The sequence below is a fragment of the Natator depressus genome, chromosome 20 (assembly GCF_965152275.1).
Source record: "Natator depressus isolate rNatDep1 chromosome 20, rNatDep2.hap1, whole genome shotgun sequence".
In the NCBI taxonomy this organism is placed as follows: Eukaryota; Metazoa; Chordata; order Testudines; family Cheloniidae; genus Natator; species Natator depressus.
Genome location: NC_134253.1, coordinates 23,754,243 through 23,770,486, shown reverse-complemented (window position 1 = coordinate 23,770,486; position 16,244 = coordinate 23,754,243). Strand labels below are relative to the sequence as shown.

At 60.1% G+C, this 16,244-nt stretch overlaps 2 protein-coding genes across 4 annotated transcripts; one reads left to right on the top strand and one right to left on the bottom strand.

Annotated features, from left to right (window-relative positions):
- Positions 1-2,766: 2,766 nt before the first annotated feature.
- Positions 2,767-10,487, bottom strand: CCDC159 (coiled-coil domain containing 159). The gene is made up of 12 exons (XM_074935319.1): positions 10,452-10,487; positions 9,717-9,809; positions 9,097-9,130; positions 8,412-8,503; positions 7,912-7,993; positions 6,907-7,102; positions 5,879-5,946; positions 5,162-5,238; positions 4,544-4,650; positions 3,744-3,823; positions 3,252-3,395; positions 2,767-2,898 (listed from the first exon to the last, which is right to left on the bottom strand). The coding sequence occupies exons 1-12, from the start codon at positions 10,485-10,487 to the stop codon at positions 2,894-2,896; spliced, it is 1,014 nt and encodes a 337-aa protein (XP_074791420.1). The 3' UTR covers positions 2,767-2,893.
- Positions 10,488-10,738: 251 nt separating this feature from the next.
- TMEM205 (transmembrane protein 205) lies at positions 10,739-15,060 on the top strand. Of its 3 annotated transcripts, none has more exons than XM_074935028.1 (4): positions 10,739-10,817; positions 12,019-12,137; positions 12,407-12,570; positions 14,551-15,056. In XM_074935028.1, exons 2-4 carry the CDS (start codon positions 12,038-12,040, stop codon positions 14,851-14,853), a joined length of 567 nt encoding a protein of 188 aa, XP_074791129.1. In that variant the 5' UTR covers positions 10,739-10,817; positions 12,019-12,037; the 3' UTR covers positions 14,854-15,056. The 3 variants fall into 3 exon arrangements, with proteins under 3 accessions (XP_074791129.1, XP_074791130.1, XP_074791131.1); XM_074935029.1 differs by lacking the exon at positions 10,739-10,817 and adding an exon at positions 11,394-11,485 and having other exon boundaries at positions 14,551-15,060; XM_074935030.1 differs by lacking the exon at positions 10,739-10,817 and adding an exon at positions 11,426-11,476 and having other exon boundaries at positions 14,551-15,060.
- Positions 15,061-16,244: the final 1,184 nt, after the last annotated feature.

Genomic DNA, 16,244 nt, shown 5'->3' with positions numbered 1-16,244 from the left:
TGGTGAGAAACAGGGCACTTTCCGTTCACAAGTGCTCGTGCGAAACGCAGCACGGTCCAGCACAGCTTCTGGTGGAACACCTGCTGCTTCTTGGAGGCATCCAAGAAGCTGGAAGGCCCAGCTCTGTGCTCTACAGATCCCGTGCCCCCCAGTTCAGCGCTAAATCCTCCATTGCATGAAGGGAATGCAGAGGCTAACCCGCCCCCATGCCGCCTACAGCTGCCCCATGGAGGAGAGAATACCTGGGAAATTCCCTGACCCCCAGCACTGCTCAGAGGGATCTACAGCCCTACAGAGGCTAAGCAACTCCCCTCTCTCTCCCTACAGCAGGTCCAAGCTGGCAGGGGAAGCTCCTAGCCACAGACTGGACTGGCCCTAGTGGGACCCCCAACTCGGAGGGAAATGGAAGCTCCTTGTCCATGGCTTCTTGGCCTGAGCATGCTTGCAAGTGCAGCAGAGTGGCCTTGGGCCTAAGGCACTGGGCCAGGATGCCTGGGTCCCATTCCCAACTTTGCCACAGACTGCCTAGGTGACCGTGGGCAAGTCACTTCCTCTCTCTGGGTCTCCGTTTCCCCATCTGTACAATGAGGCTCATGATCCCTGCTGTGTCTCCTTTGAGTGTGAGCTCCTTGGAGCTGTGCGCAGCACCTGGCTTAGGGGGGCCCTGATCTCAGCCTGGGGGCAGGGACTGTCTCTCATTGTGTGTCTGTGCAACGCTCGGCGAAACGGGGCCCTGATCTCAGCAGGGGCAGGAACTGGCACAACGGGGCCTTGATCTCAGCTGGGGCCTCTAATATAAAAATACGAATTAGCAAGACGCTAGTTTGGATCTCGGAACGCATCACAAAAGGGAAGCGTGAGAAGCAATAAACCCCCCCCGAGAGGGTAAAGCCCCAGCCAGGAGTCAGTAGAGCAGAAAATGCCCCAGTGAAGCAGCTGTAACATCTCAAATGTCAAAAATATACCCAGGATCGTTTCGGGAGGCAGATTCCGGTCAATAACTCCTGGGGGGTGATGGGAGGAGAGTCATCGCAGGACACGGGACGGAAATGGAGGACTGGGGAGATGAGCGATGGCTATCAAATAACCAGGGACTAGCCAAGAGGATTGCAAGGCAGCATGGCGAAATCTGTCCGCAGCTGGGGCTGGGAATGGGTCACACACTGGGGTGGAAGCCGTCCAGCACCACTGGGAAATACAGAGACCTCTCGTTCCGGGAGCCGGGCAGGCTTTGAACACGGATGGGGTCGTTGCACTTGGAAGCAATTGGGCCCTCAGGCGAGCCAGTTCCTGGGAAGCTGCGCCCGGTTCTGGGGTGCGGGCTTCCAAAAAGGCCACTGAGCCGGCTCCAGACAGGAGCTACGAGAACGAGTCGCCCCCTTAGAGGGACTCAAGAAACGGAGCTAAGAGAAGATTAATCGGTGACTCAATCCCGGCTCCAGGGAGCTGCATGGGGAGGAGATTTCTGAGCCTTAGGGGCCCTGGGATCCAGCAGAAAAGGGTCCAGCGAGATCCAGCAGCTGGGAGCCAGAGCGAGACACATTCAGACTACAAATAAGATGCCTGGTTTTAGAGAGGGTGGGGAAGGAACCATCGGAGCAACTGACCCAGGGTGGTGGTGGATTCTCACAACTCGGAGTCTTTACCTCTAGATCAGCTGAACTTTCTAAAAGACACTTCAACTCGGAGCTGGCTCCAGGAACCGGTGGGCACAATTCTCCGGCCTGGGATCCACAGGGCAGGGCAGGGGTGCAGGTGAGAGGGGCTGGAATGGGCATGGTAGGAACCCCCAGGACCCTCCTTCCCAGCCTGGAGCTGGCTTGACCCCCACCCCCACGTCTCACCGCCTCCCCTCACTCCCCCTCCTATCCTCCCAGCCCTGTATTTGCAGGGTGTCCGTTCCCCCACCCAGGAGGTCAGACAAGATCTGATGGACCCGTCTCGCCTTCAGCTCTGTTAATTCACTGCAGAAGGGCATCCCCGTCCGTGAAGGTGCCCAGTACCAGCTGCTGTAGGAGAAGGTGCAAGAAACCTCGCTGTCAGTGCTGGTCCCATTGCCCCAGGGTGGCACTAGGGGGCGCTGTGTTGCAGGGAGTGGGGTGGAGGCCCAGTAGGGGGCACTGTACCCTCACAGTCAGTGCTGGCCCCTAGTGGCTACCAGGAGACCCCGCAGGGCTGGGAGAGGCATCGGATGCAGTGGCTTTCACACCCTCCTTTCTCCCAGCGCGGCTCCAACCCTCACATCTGAATCCTTTGGTCAGGAAACGGCAGCTGCTGAGAGCCACAAACTCTCCACACCCAGTTCATGGCGCTGGATGCTCCTTCCGGACGGGGGTGGCGTGGGGGGAGGGGTTTCTTCACACAGAGCAAACTGCTCGGCCAGGATGCCTCTCTGGGTTCTCTCCCATGGGTTCTCTCCCTGGCTCTGGCAGGGGTCTAGTAGTTAGAGCAGGGCCCTGAGAGCCAGGACACCTGGGCTCTCTCCCTGGCTCCAGCAGGGAAGTGGGGTCTGGTGATTAGAGCAGGAAGGCCTGGGAACAACGACTCCTGTGTTCCCAGCTCCCTGAGAGGAGTGGAGTCTAGTGGTTAGAGCAGGCGGGGCTGGGAGCCAGGACCCTGGGTTCTGCCCCCAGGGCTGCTAGAGAACCGGAGGGCATTCCACCTCCACAGGGCATCACACAGGGAGGTCATGAATGGTCCACGCTAGGGACAGGGGATCCATTTTCTGGCCAGGCAACCCTCCCCGCTGGGTTGGGCCCCTGAGTTCCTCCGATCTGGCCTTAAGGAGCCTGGCCCCACGGAAGGCCCCCAGGCCCAGTCACTCCTAAGCAGCTGTTTAATTCGGTCTCATCCATAGGCCAGGCCGCTGGCAGGTCCCTGGCACTCTCTGCTTTCAGCCTGGGGGACAGAGAGGAGGGCAAATTAGCACGCTGGCCCTTTAACTGTCAGGGCACAACTGTCCCTCAGCTGCAGAGACCCAGGGGAGGGGGCATCAGCCTTGGAAGGGGCTGGCCGGACGCCTGGGTTCTCAGCTTTCCCCCACAGCGGGGGAGGGTCTGCAGAGATTGGGATTGGGTGGCCGGACGCCTGGGTTCTCAGCCATGGTGTGCTGCCCAGGGCCTCATCCCATGGGGGGTTTCAGGCACAAGTCCCCAAGTAGGCGCGTTTCCGGGAGGGGTTTGCCCCGGCTGGCCCAGCAGAGCCCAGGACCTGCAGCAGGGCCAGGGAGGGTGGGGGGGGAGGGGTCTTACCGGCACGGCCCCCTGAGGGGCAGGGGCCCTCGCAGGAGCTGTGGTCTGAACTGCTTTCCTCCTGGCAGAGGCACAGGGCTGGCTCTGCGGCAGGGGCCGGCGGGCTGGCCGAGATGGCCACGCGGTGCCGACGGGTCCGACGGCCTGGCAGGGCAAGAGGGGCAAGGGCTGCTCAGTCGGGGGTGGGGGGGGCACTCTGCCCAAGGGAGCTTTAACACAGAGGGGCCAGATCCCCAGCTGCTGAGAACTGACCCCACTCGACTCCAGTGGAGCCATGCGGATTTGCCCCAGCCCCCCCCACATCCACCCCCTGAAGCCCCCTACTGACACCCACAGCCCCCCACAGCTCACACCCAGCCCCCCACCCATCCCCCATTTCACCCATGCCCTCAAACCCAGCCCCTTCCACCTCCCTGCCCCTGATCCCACACCCAGCCCCCCTGGCTCCCACCTCACACCCAGCCCTGTTCTCAGCCCTCCCGCCCCGCTTACCTGTGACCCTCACCGCTGCCTGGCCGTCGCCCTGGAGGCTGCAGCTGGCCATGGAGTTCCGCAGGGTGTTGACGGCCGACCTGCACGGAGAGACCCCATTAACAGATCCCCCCACTAGGCAGGGGGTGCTGAGGTGATGGTGCAGACCAACTGCAGGGCTGGGGATACCCCAGTTACGCAGGGACCCCTGAGCCAAGACGATCCTGGGTTTCTCTTCAGCTCCTTCTTGTGACTGATGTGTGTAAGAACATAACAACCTACTACTGCTGCCCGCTCACAGAGTTGCTCCTTTAGCTCTGGCCTATAGCCCTGCAGGGCCCAGGGCTCAAATCTGGACACAGGCAGGGTGGTGGCACATTCGCTCCCAAGCACGTGTCACTGAGGAGCGTGGTTTGCTGCCCTTGCACTGGGGGAAGGCGTTAATGGGAGAGTCGGAAGCAACTGGCAGAAGGGGGTCAGCCCTGGACAAAGGGAGGTGATGCAGAGAGCACTAGGGGGTGCTGTGGGGCAGGGGCTCAGTAGGGGGCGCTCTCCCCTTGCACTCAGTGCTGACCGCAGAGCCCCAGCGTGGCACTAGGGGGAGCTGTGCTGCAGGAAGCGGGGCAGGAGCTCAGTAGGGGGCACTCTCCCGTGGCAATTAGTGCTGCCCCCTAGTGGCTGCAATGACAGCCCAGAGAGGTGGGGTGGGGGGCCCACAGGACAGATGGGGGGCTCCAGTACAGCTCAGCATGGAGAGGGGCTGGGGGACGGGAGCTGGGCGGCCCCTTCCCCAGCAGCAAGCTCCAGCCTGGTCATCCTACCATATATCATTCAGCTCCTCTTTGACCGGCCTGCTATCTCTGCCTCTGCCCACGGACTCCAGGGCCGCCTCTGCGCCCGGCCCTTTGCCCTTCAGCTGCGACAGGATCTGGGGAGAGAGGGGGGCTGTTCTAGCAAACTGGGGGTCCACCCGACGAGCTGTTGGGGTGCAGAGATCTGCTATTCGGCATGGGGGGCTCAGCAGTAGGCGCTCTCCCCTCACAGTTAGTGCTGACCCCAATGCCCCAGTGCGGCGCTAGGGGGCGCTGTCCTGCAGGGAGTGCGGCAGGGGCTCAGTAGGGGGCGCTGTCCCCTGGCAGCCAGTGCTAGCCTTAGTGCGGCGCTAGGGGGCGCTGTCCTGCAGGGAGTGCGGCAGGGGCTCAGTAGGGGGCGCTGTCCCCTGGCAGCCAGTGCTAGCCTTAGTGCGGCGCTAGGGGGCGCTGTTCTGCAGGGAGTGCGGCAGGGGCTCAGTAGGGGGCGCCGTCCCCTGGCAACAGTGTGTGCCTGGGTGGAGAGAAGGATGTGATGCAAAGTGCCTGATTTGTGAATGGACTGCAAAGGGGGAGGAGCATCATGTAGCCCCACCCCCTTTCCTCTTCCTCTCCTCCCCCACATCTCACCTTCCTGCATTTCACTTGATTCTCGTGCATTTTCTTTATGCTGACGAGGTTCTTGCTTATATCATCCTCCTGATCCTCTGCGGAAGAGAAAAACCAGAGCCCCCAGTTCAGGGTTCCCCGCACCCCACCCAGACCCTCCCAGAACGGGCTCCACAGCCAACCAAATGCCCCTAGTGGCACATCTGGCCCTGCCACCTGGAATCGCTGGCTGGAGCCCAGCGCTGCTCCTGCCCCTCGACTTGCAGTGGGGCCCTCAGTAGAGCGCTTGGTGCCTCTAGGCCTCAGTTTTCCCACTTGGAAAATGGGGCTGATGATGCAGACCTGCCTCCCAGCAGGGCTGCAAGGCAGAGAGGACAGGTGACCCCGTGGGTGAGGCATTGGGCCTGAGAGGCAGAGGTCTGGGTTTTGATTCCTTGGGAGAGTGTGGTGTAATAGTTAGATTAAGGGCGTGGGGGGTTGGACAAGAAGCCAGGACTCCTGGGTTCTATCCCCAGCTCTGTCACAGGCTCATGGCCTGAACTTTGTGCAGTCCCGTCCCTGCTCTCCATGCCTCAGTTTCCCCACCGGACAAAAAGGCCAACACTGACCCAGCTGGGAGATCCAGGGCTGGAGGGTGCTATCGAGGGTGTATTGTGCCATGCACCCACCGGGGGGATTTTTACCCATAGACACCTGAGGGCTGGGGGCAAAGAAAGGGATATTCTGCTGGGTACCTACTCAATTTCTGATGGATCCTCCTCATCTCACCTTGCACTGACTCCAGCTCCTCCCAGAGGAATTTCTTGCTAAAGGAAGAGGAAAGTCGACTGAAAGCCACAGACTCCCGGCACCATTGCCCCAGCTCGGGCTGGGGAAACCTGCAGAGCGGGGGGCTCCCACCAGCACGGGGGCTTGGAGAAGCTGCATGGTCTGGGTACCTCGTTGGGTGATATCCTGGGCCCAGGGCAGTCAACCCGGGGGAGGAGCTACTGAGGAGGGAGGGGCTACCTGGGGGAGGAGCTATTGAAGAAGGGGGGGCTACCGTTGAAAATGGTCTTGGGGGAGATTTTTAAAGGCCACACAGGAATTAGGTGCCTCGTGGGGCCCAGATTTCACCCCTTTCTGCTCTGAAACCACCACCACTGTTTGCGGCTGGAAGCTCCGTGACGCTCAAGGTGGTAACATCACAGGGGGCAAGCGGGCTCCAGCGACTTGGGACCCAGCCTGAGACTCTGGATACCTGGGTTCTATTCCCAGCCTTGCAGCTGGGACCCCTCTGTGCCTCACTTTCCCCTCCCAGCTTTTGTCTAGTTAGTTTTGGGGCAATGACTGTCTCTCACCAGGTGTCTGTGCCACACCTGGCCCAACAGGGGCTATTACCGTGCGAGCAGCACTCCTGTCCCATGCACAGGCGATGGGTCCACGGGGCTGCTGGGGGAGGGGGCGGGTGCTGGCAGTTCAGGCCCTGGACTAGGACTCGGGGGATCCAGGTTCAACTCCCAGCTCTGCCACTGACTCCCTGTGTGACCTGGGGCGAGTCGCTGTCCCACCCCATGCCTCAGTTTCCCCATCTCTCCAATGGGGATAACGATCTTTCCTTTGTCTGTCTAGAGGGTAAAATCTTCAGCGCAGGGCCTGTCTCTTGCTCTATGACTGTGCAGGGCCCTGATCCAGCCAGGGAGGGGTATGGGGCTAGTGGGATCCTGGGGGAAGCAGATCTGGGAGCCCCCCTTGCTGTGGAATCAGCCCCCCATGCCGGGTCTAACCTCTCCAGGATCTCCAAGGACAGGTTCTCCAGCGAGTCCCCCCTCTGGATCATGCGGTGGTCGGGGCGCTCCAGCAGAGACTCCTGCAGCCCTTCCACCTCCTTGGCCATGGCAGCCCAGACCTCCAGGATCTTCCCATCCACCAGTCGCTCGAACATCTCCCCCTGGGCCGGGCCGCAGGCTCGGCTCAACTCCTCTGTGCAGAGCAGGGGGCAGGCAGAGGGGGGCGCTTTACACCCACTCAAACATTGCCATGTAGATTAGAGGGGAGGACCTACTGATGGGGGAGGAGCTATTGAGGAAGGAGGGCTCTTCTTGGGGGAGGGGCTATTTGGGGGAGGGGCTACAGAGAAGGGAGGGGCCATTTGAGCAGGCGCTAAAGAGGGGGAGAGGCTACTGGGGAGGCGCTGGAGAGGAGGGAGGAGCTAGAGGGGCTACTTGGAGAGGAGCTAAAGAGGAGGGAGGGGCTACTGGGGAGGAGCTACTGAAAATGTTCTAGTTGGAAGTTTTAAAGGGGAATCAGGAGCCCAGCGGCCCTTGGTGCCTTTGACAATCCCAGCCCTTTGGGGGAAGTGATGGAGGCTGGGCTGGTGGTTCAGGCCCCAGGCTGGGACTCAGGAGATCCAGGTTCAACTCCCAGCTCTGCCACTGACTCCCTGGGTGACCTTGGGTGAGTCACTGGCCCTCCCTGTGCCTCAGTTTCCCCATTTCTACTATGGGGATAACGATCTTTCCTTTCTCTCTGTCGATGGTGAAATGTTCAGGGCAGGACCTGTCGCTTGCTCTATGATTGGGCAGGGCTCTCTTCTCGGCCGGAGAGATGGGGGGGCAGGGAATTGTGTAGCACCAGGCACAACAGAGGCCCCGATCTCGATCCGGGGGGGGTGTCTATGCAGCGCCCAGCACAACGGGGGTGCCATAATCCAATTACTGGAGATAATCCCCTGGTCTGCAGAGCCCTCTGCTGGGAGAGCCGGCCCCGACGGGGACTGAACGGCATCTCACCTTCCAGCTGCTGGATCTTTCGCTGCTGCAGGCTGCTCTCCTGCTCCAGCAGGGAGACCGAGTGGCTCAGGGCTTCGAAGGCCTGTCACAGAGACACGCAACACAGGGGGTTCATGGACCGAGCCCTGACACCCAGCCCTGCTGCCTCTGGTTATTTCCCAGGGCCTCTGAGTGTACAGGGAAAAGGAGAGTGGGGTTTAGCACATGGGGCAGCAGGCTGGGTGACAGGACACCACGGTTCTAGTCCCAGCTCTGGACTGAACTTTCTGGGTGGCCTTGGGCAAATCACTTTGCTGCTACGTGCCTCAGTTTCCCTTCCCACCTTTTGTGTGTTTACATTGTAAGCTGGATCAGGGACTGGCTCTCATTAGGGGTCTGCGCAGCACTCGGCCCAATGGCGCCCTGATCCTGGTTGGGGTCTGTGCAGTGCTTAGCCCAATGGGGAACCCTAGGCACTGCCGTAATGTACATAACAAATCCCCTCTCCCTGCTGTGGTTACCTTTGCCTGGGCATGGAGTTGGCTTTTGATGATCTCCAGCTCATTTGTCAGGATCTTCTGGGAATCTGGGAGCATCGCCTGGATCATCCCTGCTACAGAGGAAAGGCGGCTGGGGGTGAGTGGGGAGCCGGAGCCGGCATGGGGATGGAACCCGAGGAAGGACTTAAAAACATGCTGAGCCTGCTTCTCTGTGCCACCCTGGCTCTGCACTGGCATAGGGGGCAGATTGGGCCGTGGCTGGGGTACACTGCACAGTAGTTGTTCTCTGCTCCCCAGGGGCCCATGGATGGGGCCAAGCATGAGTTAGAGCAGCCCCAAGGCTGTTCTCCCTAACACCAGTGTCTTGACAAGGTCCCCCCTCAATCCCACAGCATGCCCTCCTCCCCACCCGGCTTTGGACACTGCCCCTCAGCCTGACCCCAGGCGGGGACCAACCCAAAGCCAGCTCATCTGCCCCCTAATGGGGTCCACCCTGGCTCCTCCCACCCCCCCACTCCCCAGTCAGGGCCAGGGAGCCAGACTCCCTCCCCAGAGGGCATCCCACCCCACTGCCTGCTGAGGAGGGTGTGTGTCTTGGCTGGCCACGCCCACTCGCTACCCTCCAGGTCTAGTGACCCCTGTCCCCACAAAGGATCAGGCAGGTCTGCCCCCCCGCCCCCATCACGGAAATGGGATGGTCTCTCACCATTTGTCTCGAAGGCCTCCGTCTCCAGCTGGGTCTGCAGGGAGGGGATCAGAGGGGGCCGTCAGCCTGTACCCACAGCACCGCTCTCCCTGTTAGCCCCTGTAAGCTCTGGGGGCGGGGATGATTGTCTAGGGGTCTGAGTGATGGACTCAGCCCATGGGGAGGAGGCTGGGAGTGGGGAGGGTGAATCTTGTGCCCTTTGTGGGGGGACAGGAACCCCATTGTTATTGATGCCCAAGCCCCCTTATAGCGACTCTGGGAACACAAAGGGAGTGGGAAGAGCCCCCCCCCGGACTATCTCTCTGGGCAAGGGGCCTCCCGGATGGTGTGAAAGCAGAATAAGGGGGGCAGGATTGGGGGCACGCCCAGAGCTTGGCCATTTCCCTGCTTCCTGGGCAGGGCATGAATTAGAGCAGCCTCGAGGCTGCTCTCGATGTCACTGGAGACAGGAAGAAGAGCAGCGCAAAGAGGGTTTAGAGCCATCACCCCCTGTCTGAGCCCCAAACAAGGGAGTGGGGTGATGGGGAGCCAGGCAGACTCAGAGCCCCAGCACGATGGGGGCTTTCCAGCAGCAAGGACCAGGATTCTCTTTCCATCCCCAGCAGTGTGGAGTCACTTACCAGCCCTGCATTGCTGCTGGCCCTGGATAAGTAGCCACTAGGTGCATTACCCCTGTTCTTGTCCTCCTTGGAGACTGTGATCAAAGTGGTCTCCTGGAAACAAAGGGGGAGAATTCAGCTACCCACATACCCCCGTCTGTCCCTCCCCCGGGAAAGGGGGGCTATCGGCTCAGTTTGGCAGCGGAAAGGGGATGCTGCATTGCAAAATCGACACACCATTATATACAAGGAAGCTCAATTCACCTGCAAAGGTCCTAGACTGGAATAGCAGGGGGCTGTGGGTCAGGAATGAGGGGTCCCGGCAGAGCTGGTGGGCAGAATACCAAGGTCGATGTGCCCCTCGTGGGCAGGATACCAGGGTCGATGGGCCACCAATGGGTGGGATACCAGGGTCGATGCGCCCCGGTGGGTGGGATACCAGGGTCGACGGGCCACCGGTAGGTGGAATACCAGCGTCAATGGGTCCCTGGTCTGACCTGGGATTAGGAGGCGGGATACCAGGGTCGATGGGCCCCCAGGGAGTGGGATATCAGGGTCAATGGGCCCCTGGTGGGGAGGATACCAGGATCGATGAGCCCCTGCTCCGCACCAGTGCAGTGATCCCTGTTCCCCCGGATCTGGGCAGGGGTGGGACACCCAGGGCGCCCGAACCCCGGGTCTGTGCGAGGGCAGGCGGTGCCCGCCTGGGGCCGGGGTGATGAGCTGGGCCAGGGCTCAGCCCAGCTGCCCTGGTACCTTGGTGGTCAGGACCTGCCCCTTGAGCGCATCCATCGCCCCCGGGTCTCTGCCCCGCTGCCAGGGGCCCACGTGGACCCCAAAACGCGGGGGGGAGGGGAACAAGGGGGGGCGGGGTTTCACCCATCCAGGCCGCTACACACCCCATGTAACAAAAAGAATCACAAAGGCGGAGGGGCGTGGCTTTCTAGCCCCACCCCCCTGCATGATCTCATGGTGCCCCTCAGTCCCTATTGGCCCGGAGCTCCCCTTGCGAGCTGATTGGGCAGGACCCAGGAACGGGGGGTGGAGCCTTGAGGGCCAGGGGGCGTGACCAGAGCGACCCTCCAGCTGAGCCCGGGCCGCAGCAGCCTGCGGGAGGGGCAGGTAGGGACCCGACTCCTCCGCCCCGATCTGTGCACGGGCCGCGGTGGGGCCTGGAGGGCGTGTGGGGCCCGGAGCGTGGGGGCAGGAGCACGTGTGGGGCCGGGGGAGCAGCCACGCAGAGGGGGCTCCCGTAGGTCCCCGCGTTGGTTCTTGTGTTTTCTGGGGCCCTGAGGCTGGGCAGGGACTTTGGGCCCCCCTCCCCGGCGATCATGGGCAAGGCTGGGGACCTCCCGGTGCTCAACCCCACGCTCCCGGGCGCTGCTCCCAGCCCTGGACGGGGGCCAGGACTCCTGGGTTCCCCGCCCAGCTGTGTGACCTTCGCCCTGGAGTCAGTGGCAGAGGCAGGAAGAGAACCCAGGCGTCCTGAGGGCCCCCCCCCCCCCGACGGGTCTCCCTAGATTTGTCTGTCCTGCTTCCCCCACCCACCCCCCGACGATTCTAAGAGGCAGGGCGGGGCAGCGTTTCTCTGTCTGGGCCGTTGGCTGTGGGAGCCCTGATCCTACCCCATGCTTCTGCCCATCCCCCTACAGCCCTCCCCGCCCCCCTTATCTCCTCTTGCCACTTGCCAGCCCCGGTGCTCTCCTGTACCAGTGCTGACTGAGCCCGGCCTCCCTGCTGTTCTAGCCCCCGGCTGCTCGGCCATCTTCACCACGTCTCGGGTTGGTTTTGTAAGTTGCTTAATTGCTCTGTGCCTCAGTTTCCCCACCTTTAAATTGGGTGTGATGACCTTGCTGGGAGGGGAGTGTGGTCTAGCAGCGAGTGCCTGCCACTGGGACTCGGAGGACCTGGGTTCTGTTCTCCCAGCAGACCAGTGGCAGAGCTGGGAACTTGGTGAGTCGCTTCCCTGCTCTGTGCCTCGGTTTCTCCATGTGGGATATGGGGATAATAATGACCTCCTTCATAAAGTGCTTTGAGATCTCTGACTGGGAAGAACTCAGGATTGTTTTATTATTTGTCTATTTAGACTGAGCTCTCAGGGGCAGGGACCATCTCTCGCTGTGTCTGTGCAGCGTCTGGCACAACGGGGCCCTGATCTCAGCCAGGATCAGCCCCTGGGGCCTTGATCTCGGCCTGGGGCCTGCCCAGGGTACCTCACCGATACATGGTCTCGTTACTCCGCAGTGACCCAGCGAGCACTGGGAGCGGACGTCCCTGCTCCCCAGAACTCACCATGGGTTCTCTCCCACCTCTCTGCCTCCAGGTCTGTAAACGCAGCCGAGATGCCGATGGAAGGGGAGCCCAGCAGCCTGGCCAAAGTCGCCCAGCTCTTCATCCTGTCTCTGGCCTGGGGGATGCAGATATGGGTCACCTTCATCTCAGGTGGGGTGCGCTGCCTGGGTCTCTGGGAAGGGATCCCCTTGGCTCTCAGAGCTGGGAATAGAACCCAGGAGTCTGACCCCCAGCCCCTCCCCTCCCGTAACCATTAGACCATACTCCCTTCTTAGAACCAGGAGTTCTGGCTCCCCGCTCTAACCGCTAGACCCCACTCCCCTCCCAGAGCCGGGGTAGAACCCAGGAGTCCTGGCTCCCAGCCCCATGGCCTTAATGCTGTCTGCGTGCCTTGATTTCCTCCTCTCTCCTTGGCTCAGGGTTTGTGCTTATCCGGAGCGTGAGCCGACACACCTTTGGCCTGGTCCAGAGCAAGCTCTTCCCCTTCTACTTCTATGCCCTGGTGGCCTGCGCCTTCCTCAACCTCTCCATCTTTGCCTACTACCACCCCCGAGAGCTGCTGAGCACCGTGGAGACCCTGCAGGTACCATCGAGGGGCCAGGCACAGCCTCGGCCCCTCGCGAGCCGGCCACCCCGGGGCGGGTGGGTCACGCCCCTTCACGTCAGCTCTCTGCCATTGGTGACTTCCTGAGAATGGGGAAAGCGGTTAAAGTGCAGGACGCCTGGGTTCTAGGAGGGGACTAGGGTCTAGTAGGATACAGTAGAATGTCTGGATTCCGTTCCCCCCTCTGGGAGGGGAGTGGGGTCTAGTGGGTTGGTGTGGGAGGGTGTTGGGAGCCAGGACTCTTTGCATCTATCCCCATTTGGAGGGGAGTGGGGTCTAGTGGCTAGAGCAACAGGGGTTGGTGTCAGGATGCCTGGGTTCTAACCAGGTGTAACCAGCTTTGCCCGTTACTTTGGGGTATGCTCATTTATTAGGGTTACTCTTCGCGGGGGCGGGGTGTGTGTTCTGCACTTCTGACTGCTTGTGTGACTTGTGTTCTCATACGGAGCTCTGCTTCTCCCTGCTGCAAGTCCCCTCCCAGTGGAGCTATCCTGCAGGACCTCGGTTACCCTGGGCTGGGTTCCTCCAGCCCCAGAATCTCTCTCTCTCACACACACACACAGTTAATCAGCACTCCCAAGCTGCCACCCTCATATGCCCCGGGTTCAGCGCGTCCCTATCCCCACGTTCCCGTTATAATTGTTCTGGTCGTAACCCACTTGATGAGCAAACCCCACAGGATTGTTGGGCGCTGCAGGGATCTCTATCTTCGGTACGAGGAGCATTGCTGCAGAGCGAATGAGGAAACCCAAAAACACCCATGGGGGGGGAGAGAGAGAGAGAGAGAAGCAACCAGCTTAATCATGAAAGTTGGTTATTGCCCGTTAACCATAGGGAAGCCAAACGAACAAAGCAGTGATAATATTAAATCTAACTTAAATGTGACTGTAAAAGTCACAAACTAGAACTGATCACACAAGCCAGGGTCAGAAGGCTACACCTAGAGCCAGAGAGAGAGCTGGATTCTCACCACTCCATGAAGCTTGAATTGATCGGGGGCCCCAGGTGGTGGTGGTAGCTGAGGGTCCGGAGTGCTGGAGACAGGCAGAGCCCCCAGCACGATCAGTCAGGAGAAGATGAAGTCCTAGTGGAACTGATGCAGATTTTGGATCCAGGCATCAGAACACGGAGGCATCCAGAGCATGGGTCGGGGTTTTTGTAGAGAAACAGCAATGGTCCACGGGAGAACACTGGTATTCCCCCTTATTTACGCATGAATAAATCTAAAGTAGTTTTCTTCAGGCTAGACTATGGGAGCTGATTATGCCTGGCTTTGCGCCGTGTTCCTTGGAGGGAGCTCACAATGCAATTAGGGAGCTTCACTATTTTGGATACCAATCAAGGATTTATCACTAGAATTGGTCTGATCACTACTGAGCTGGGGGTGTGCAGGGGTGGGTTCATTAACATCTGGAGCAGAGATCCCCCATCATGCCGTGCTTCCCTGCTTTTCTGGTCCCAGAGTTCGCTGCGGTTCTTGCCTTGGAAGCTCCGTTCTCCATTCTGGATGCTCATGGAGATGCCTCCTTGTCCCATCCTCGATGCAAGTGAGGCCAAGGGAGTTTCCTTAATCCCAACCCCTTATCCCAGGGATTTAGGGGTGTCTCCCATGGCCTTGTCATTGCTTTTTGTAAGTCTTTCTTCTGATTGGTTTTGGCTCAAGCAGAGGCTCGGGGGGGGGGGGAGGTCTTTCATGAGTCAGACAGGCTGAGTCCTGCACCCTAGTTCCCCAAGAACACAGAGCTGCTAGGTAACACTGGCTCTGGGAGAGGAGTGGGGTCTAGTGGTTAGAGCAGTGGGGGCTGGGTGTCAGGACGCCTGGGTTCTATCTCCAGCTTCATCCGTTCAGTCCACCGGAGCCTCTTCTCCTCCCAGAGCTGGGGACAGGACCCAGGCGTCCTGACACCACCCAGTGTCCCATGCCACCATCCCAACCATCTCTCTCTTTCCCTGCCCCAGGGCTCTCTCTACTTCGTCTGCCTCCTCCTGGCCAGCGTTAACGCCCTGGGCTTGTCCCCGGCCACCACGGCGGCCATGTTCCGGTTGCAGGCCATCGAGCGGGAACACGGCCTGGGCGGGGAGGTGGGGCTGGCGGCCCGGCGCGAGACGTACCAGCAGCTGCGGGAGAGGGACCCCAAGTACCAGGCCGCGCGGCAGACGTTCTTCAAGCGCCACGGGCTGTCGTCCCTCTGCAACCTCGCCTGCCTCGCCTGCAACGGAGTCAACCTGCTGTGCATGGCGCTGCACCTCAGCAGCTTGTAGGCGGGGGCCCCGTGCGCGGGGAGGGGGCGGCAGCATTGTCCTTGGGGGGTCCAATCCACTGGGTGGGGCTTGATTGAGCGAGGGGCTTGGAAGTCCATGCCCCTACTGGGGTCTGACTGGTGACTCTTTCTAAGTCTGTATCCCACGCCTGGCACCAGCTGGAAGTTCATGTGTTGGGCGGGGGGCAGGGAACGCAACCGACTTGGTGACTCAGCAGTGTTTCTCCCTGGGTTCTATCCCCTGCTCTGGGAGGGGAGTGGGGTCTAGTGGTTAGAGTGGGGGGAGGGGGTGCTAGGGAGCAGGACTCCTGGGCTTTCTCCCCAGCTGTGGGATGGGAGTGGGGTCTACTGGGTTAAAGCAGGGGGGCAGAAAGTCAGGACTGCTTGTGTTTTCTCCCCAGCTGTGGGAGTGGGGTGGGGCCTAGTACCCCAGAGCAGGGGGATCAACTAGATCTCTTTATTTTTTGTAAATTAAAATCAAAATCTAAGAGCCAGCTAACAAGCTGCCTCGGCTAACATGTGATACCGAACTAGCTGGGGCTGAAATTTGCCCTGTGCAATGCGATCCCCAGGCCTCATTCACGGAGGGCCCTTTCAAAGGGCCCTGTGGGAGACGGATGCCCGTTTCCCTTTGGAAACGGCCCCGCTGCCTCTTAGAGATCATTGTTATTAGCTCTATGGTGGCGACGGCAGCAGCTGAGTTGGGGCCCTGTGGCAGTGCACCTAGGCAAGAGCTTAGCTGAAACAGGCAAAATATGGGAGGGGAAACTGAGGCACAGAGAGGCCGTGTGACATGCCCAAGGTCACCCAGCTGGCAGTGGCAGAGCCGGGAATAGAACCCAGGTTTTCTGAGTCACGGTCGACTAGGCAACACTGCCTCTTACCAGAACCTCTGTGGGATTTACTGGCAATGCTTAGGCTGGCTCTGTGGAGTGCTCAACTCTGGGGTCTTCTTGTCCATTTCGTGCTGCCCTCCGTGTCCTTGCTGAGCTTCGGCTGGCAGAGAGTGAGAAGCACGTTCCACAGGCTCTTTGCCCTGCTTTTTATTCCAGTTTGTACTGATCAAAGGGGAAAAACTCCAAATGAAAGTCATCTTCCAGTGGGGTTCTTCGCGGGGAAATAAATTGCTCTTTTGTGTCTGCACAGCGGCAAACAGGTTATCGTCTGACTGCAGCTCCCAGATGCTCGTGCAATAGAAATAAAGAATCCTATTCTCTGAGCTGCTTTTCTGTTCTAAAGTTTTCCGTTAATAAAGGGCGTATTTACAAACTCACAGAAAGACGTAGCGTCAAGATTTCTGTTTTGTGAGCTGGGCTAGAACTTTTCCACCGCTGCTCTGGGAATTTGGCTTTTCCCCCTTTCAGAGGAAGGGGAGGAATTAAACCGGAGAAA

What these genes read in the sequence shown, in the direction of transcription:
- TMEM205 (XM_074935029.1), top strand. Translation starts at nt 12,038, where the DNA reads ATGCCGATGGAAGGGGAGCCCAGCAGCCTGGCCAAAGTCGCCCAGCTC. An exon ending in ATGGGTCACCTTCATCTCAG is followed by an intron (nt 12,138 to 12,406) that starts GTGGGGTGCGCT and finishes TCCTTGGCTCAG; the next exon opens with GGTTTGTGCTTATCCGGAGC. An exon ending in GCACCGTGGAGACCCTGCAG is followed by an intron (nt 12,571 to 14,550) that starts GTACCATCGAGG and finishes TCCCTGCCCCAG; the next exon opens with GGCTCTCTCTACTTCGTCTG.
- CCDC159 (XM_074935319.1), bottom strand. Translation starts at nt 10,487, where the DNA reads ATGGATGCGCTCAAGGGGCAGGTCCTGACCACCAAG. An exon ending in GAGGATCCATCAGAAATTGA is followed by an intron (nt 5,239 to 5,878) that starts GTAGGTACCCAG and finishes TCTCTTCCGCAG; the next exon opens with AGGATCAGGAGGATGATATA. An exon ending in GAGGAGCTGAATGATATATG is followed by an intron (nt 3,824 to 4,543) that starts GTAGGATGACCA and finishes CTCTCCGTGCAG; the next exon opens with GTCGGCCGTCAACACCCTGC.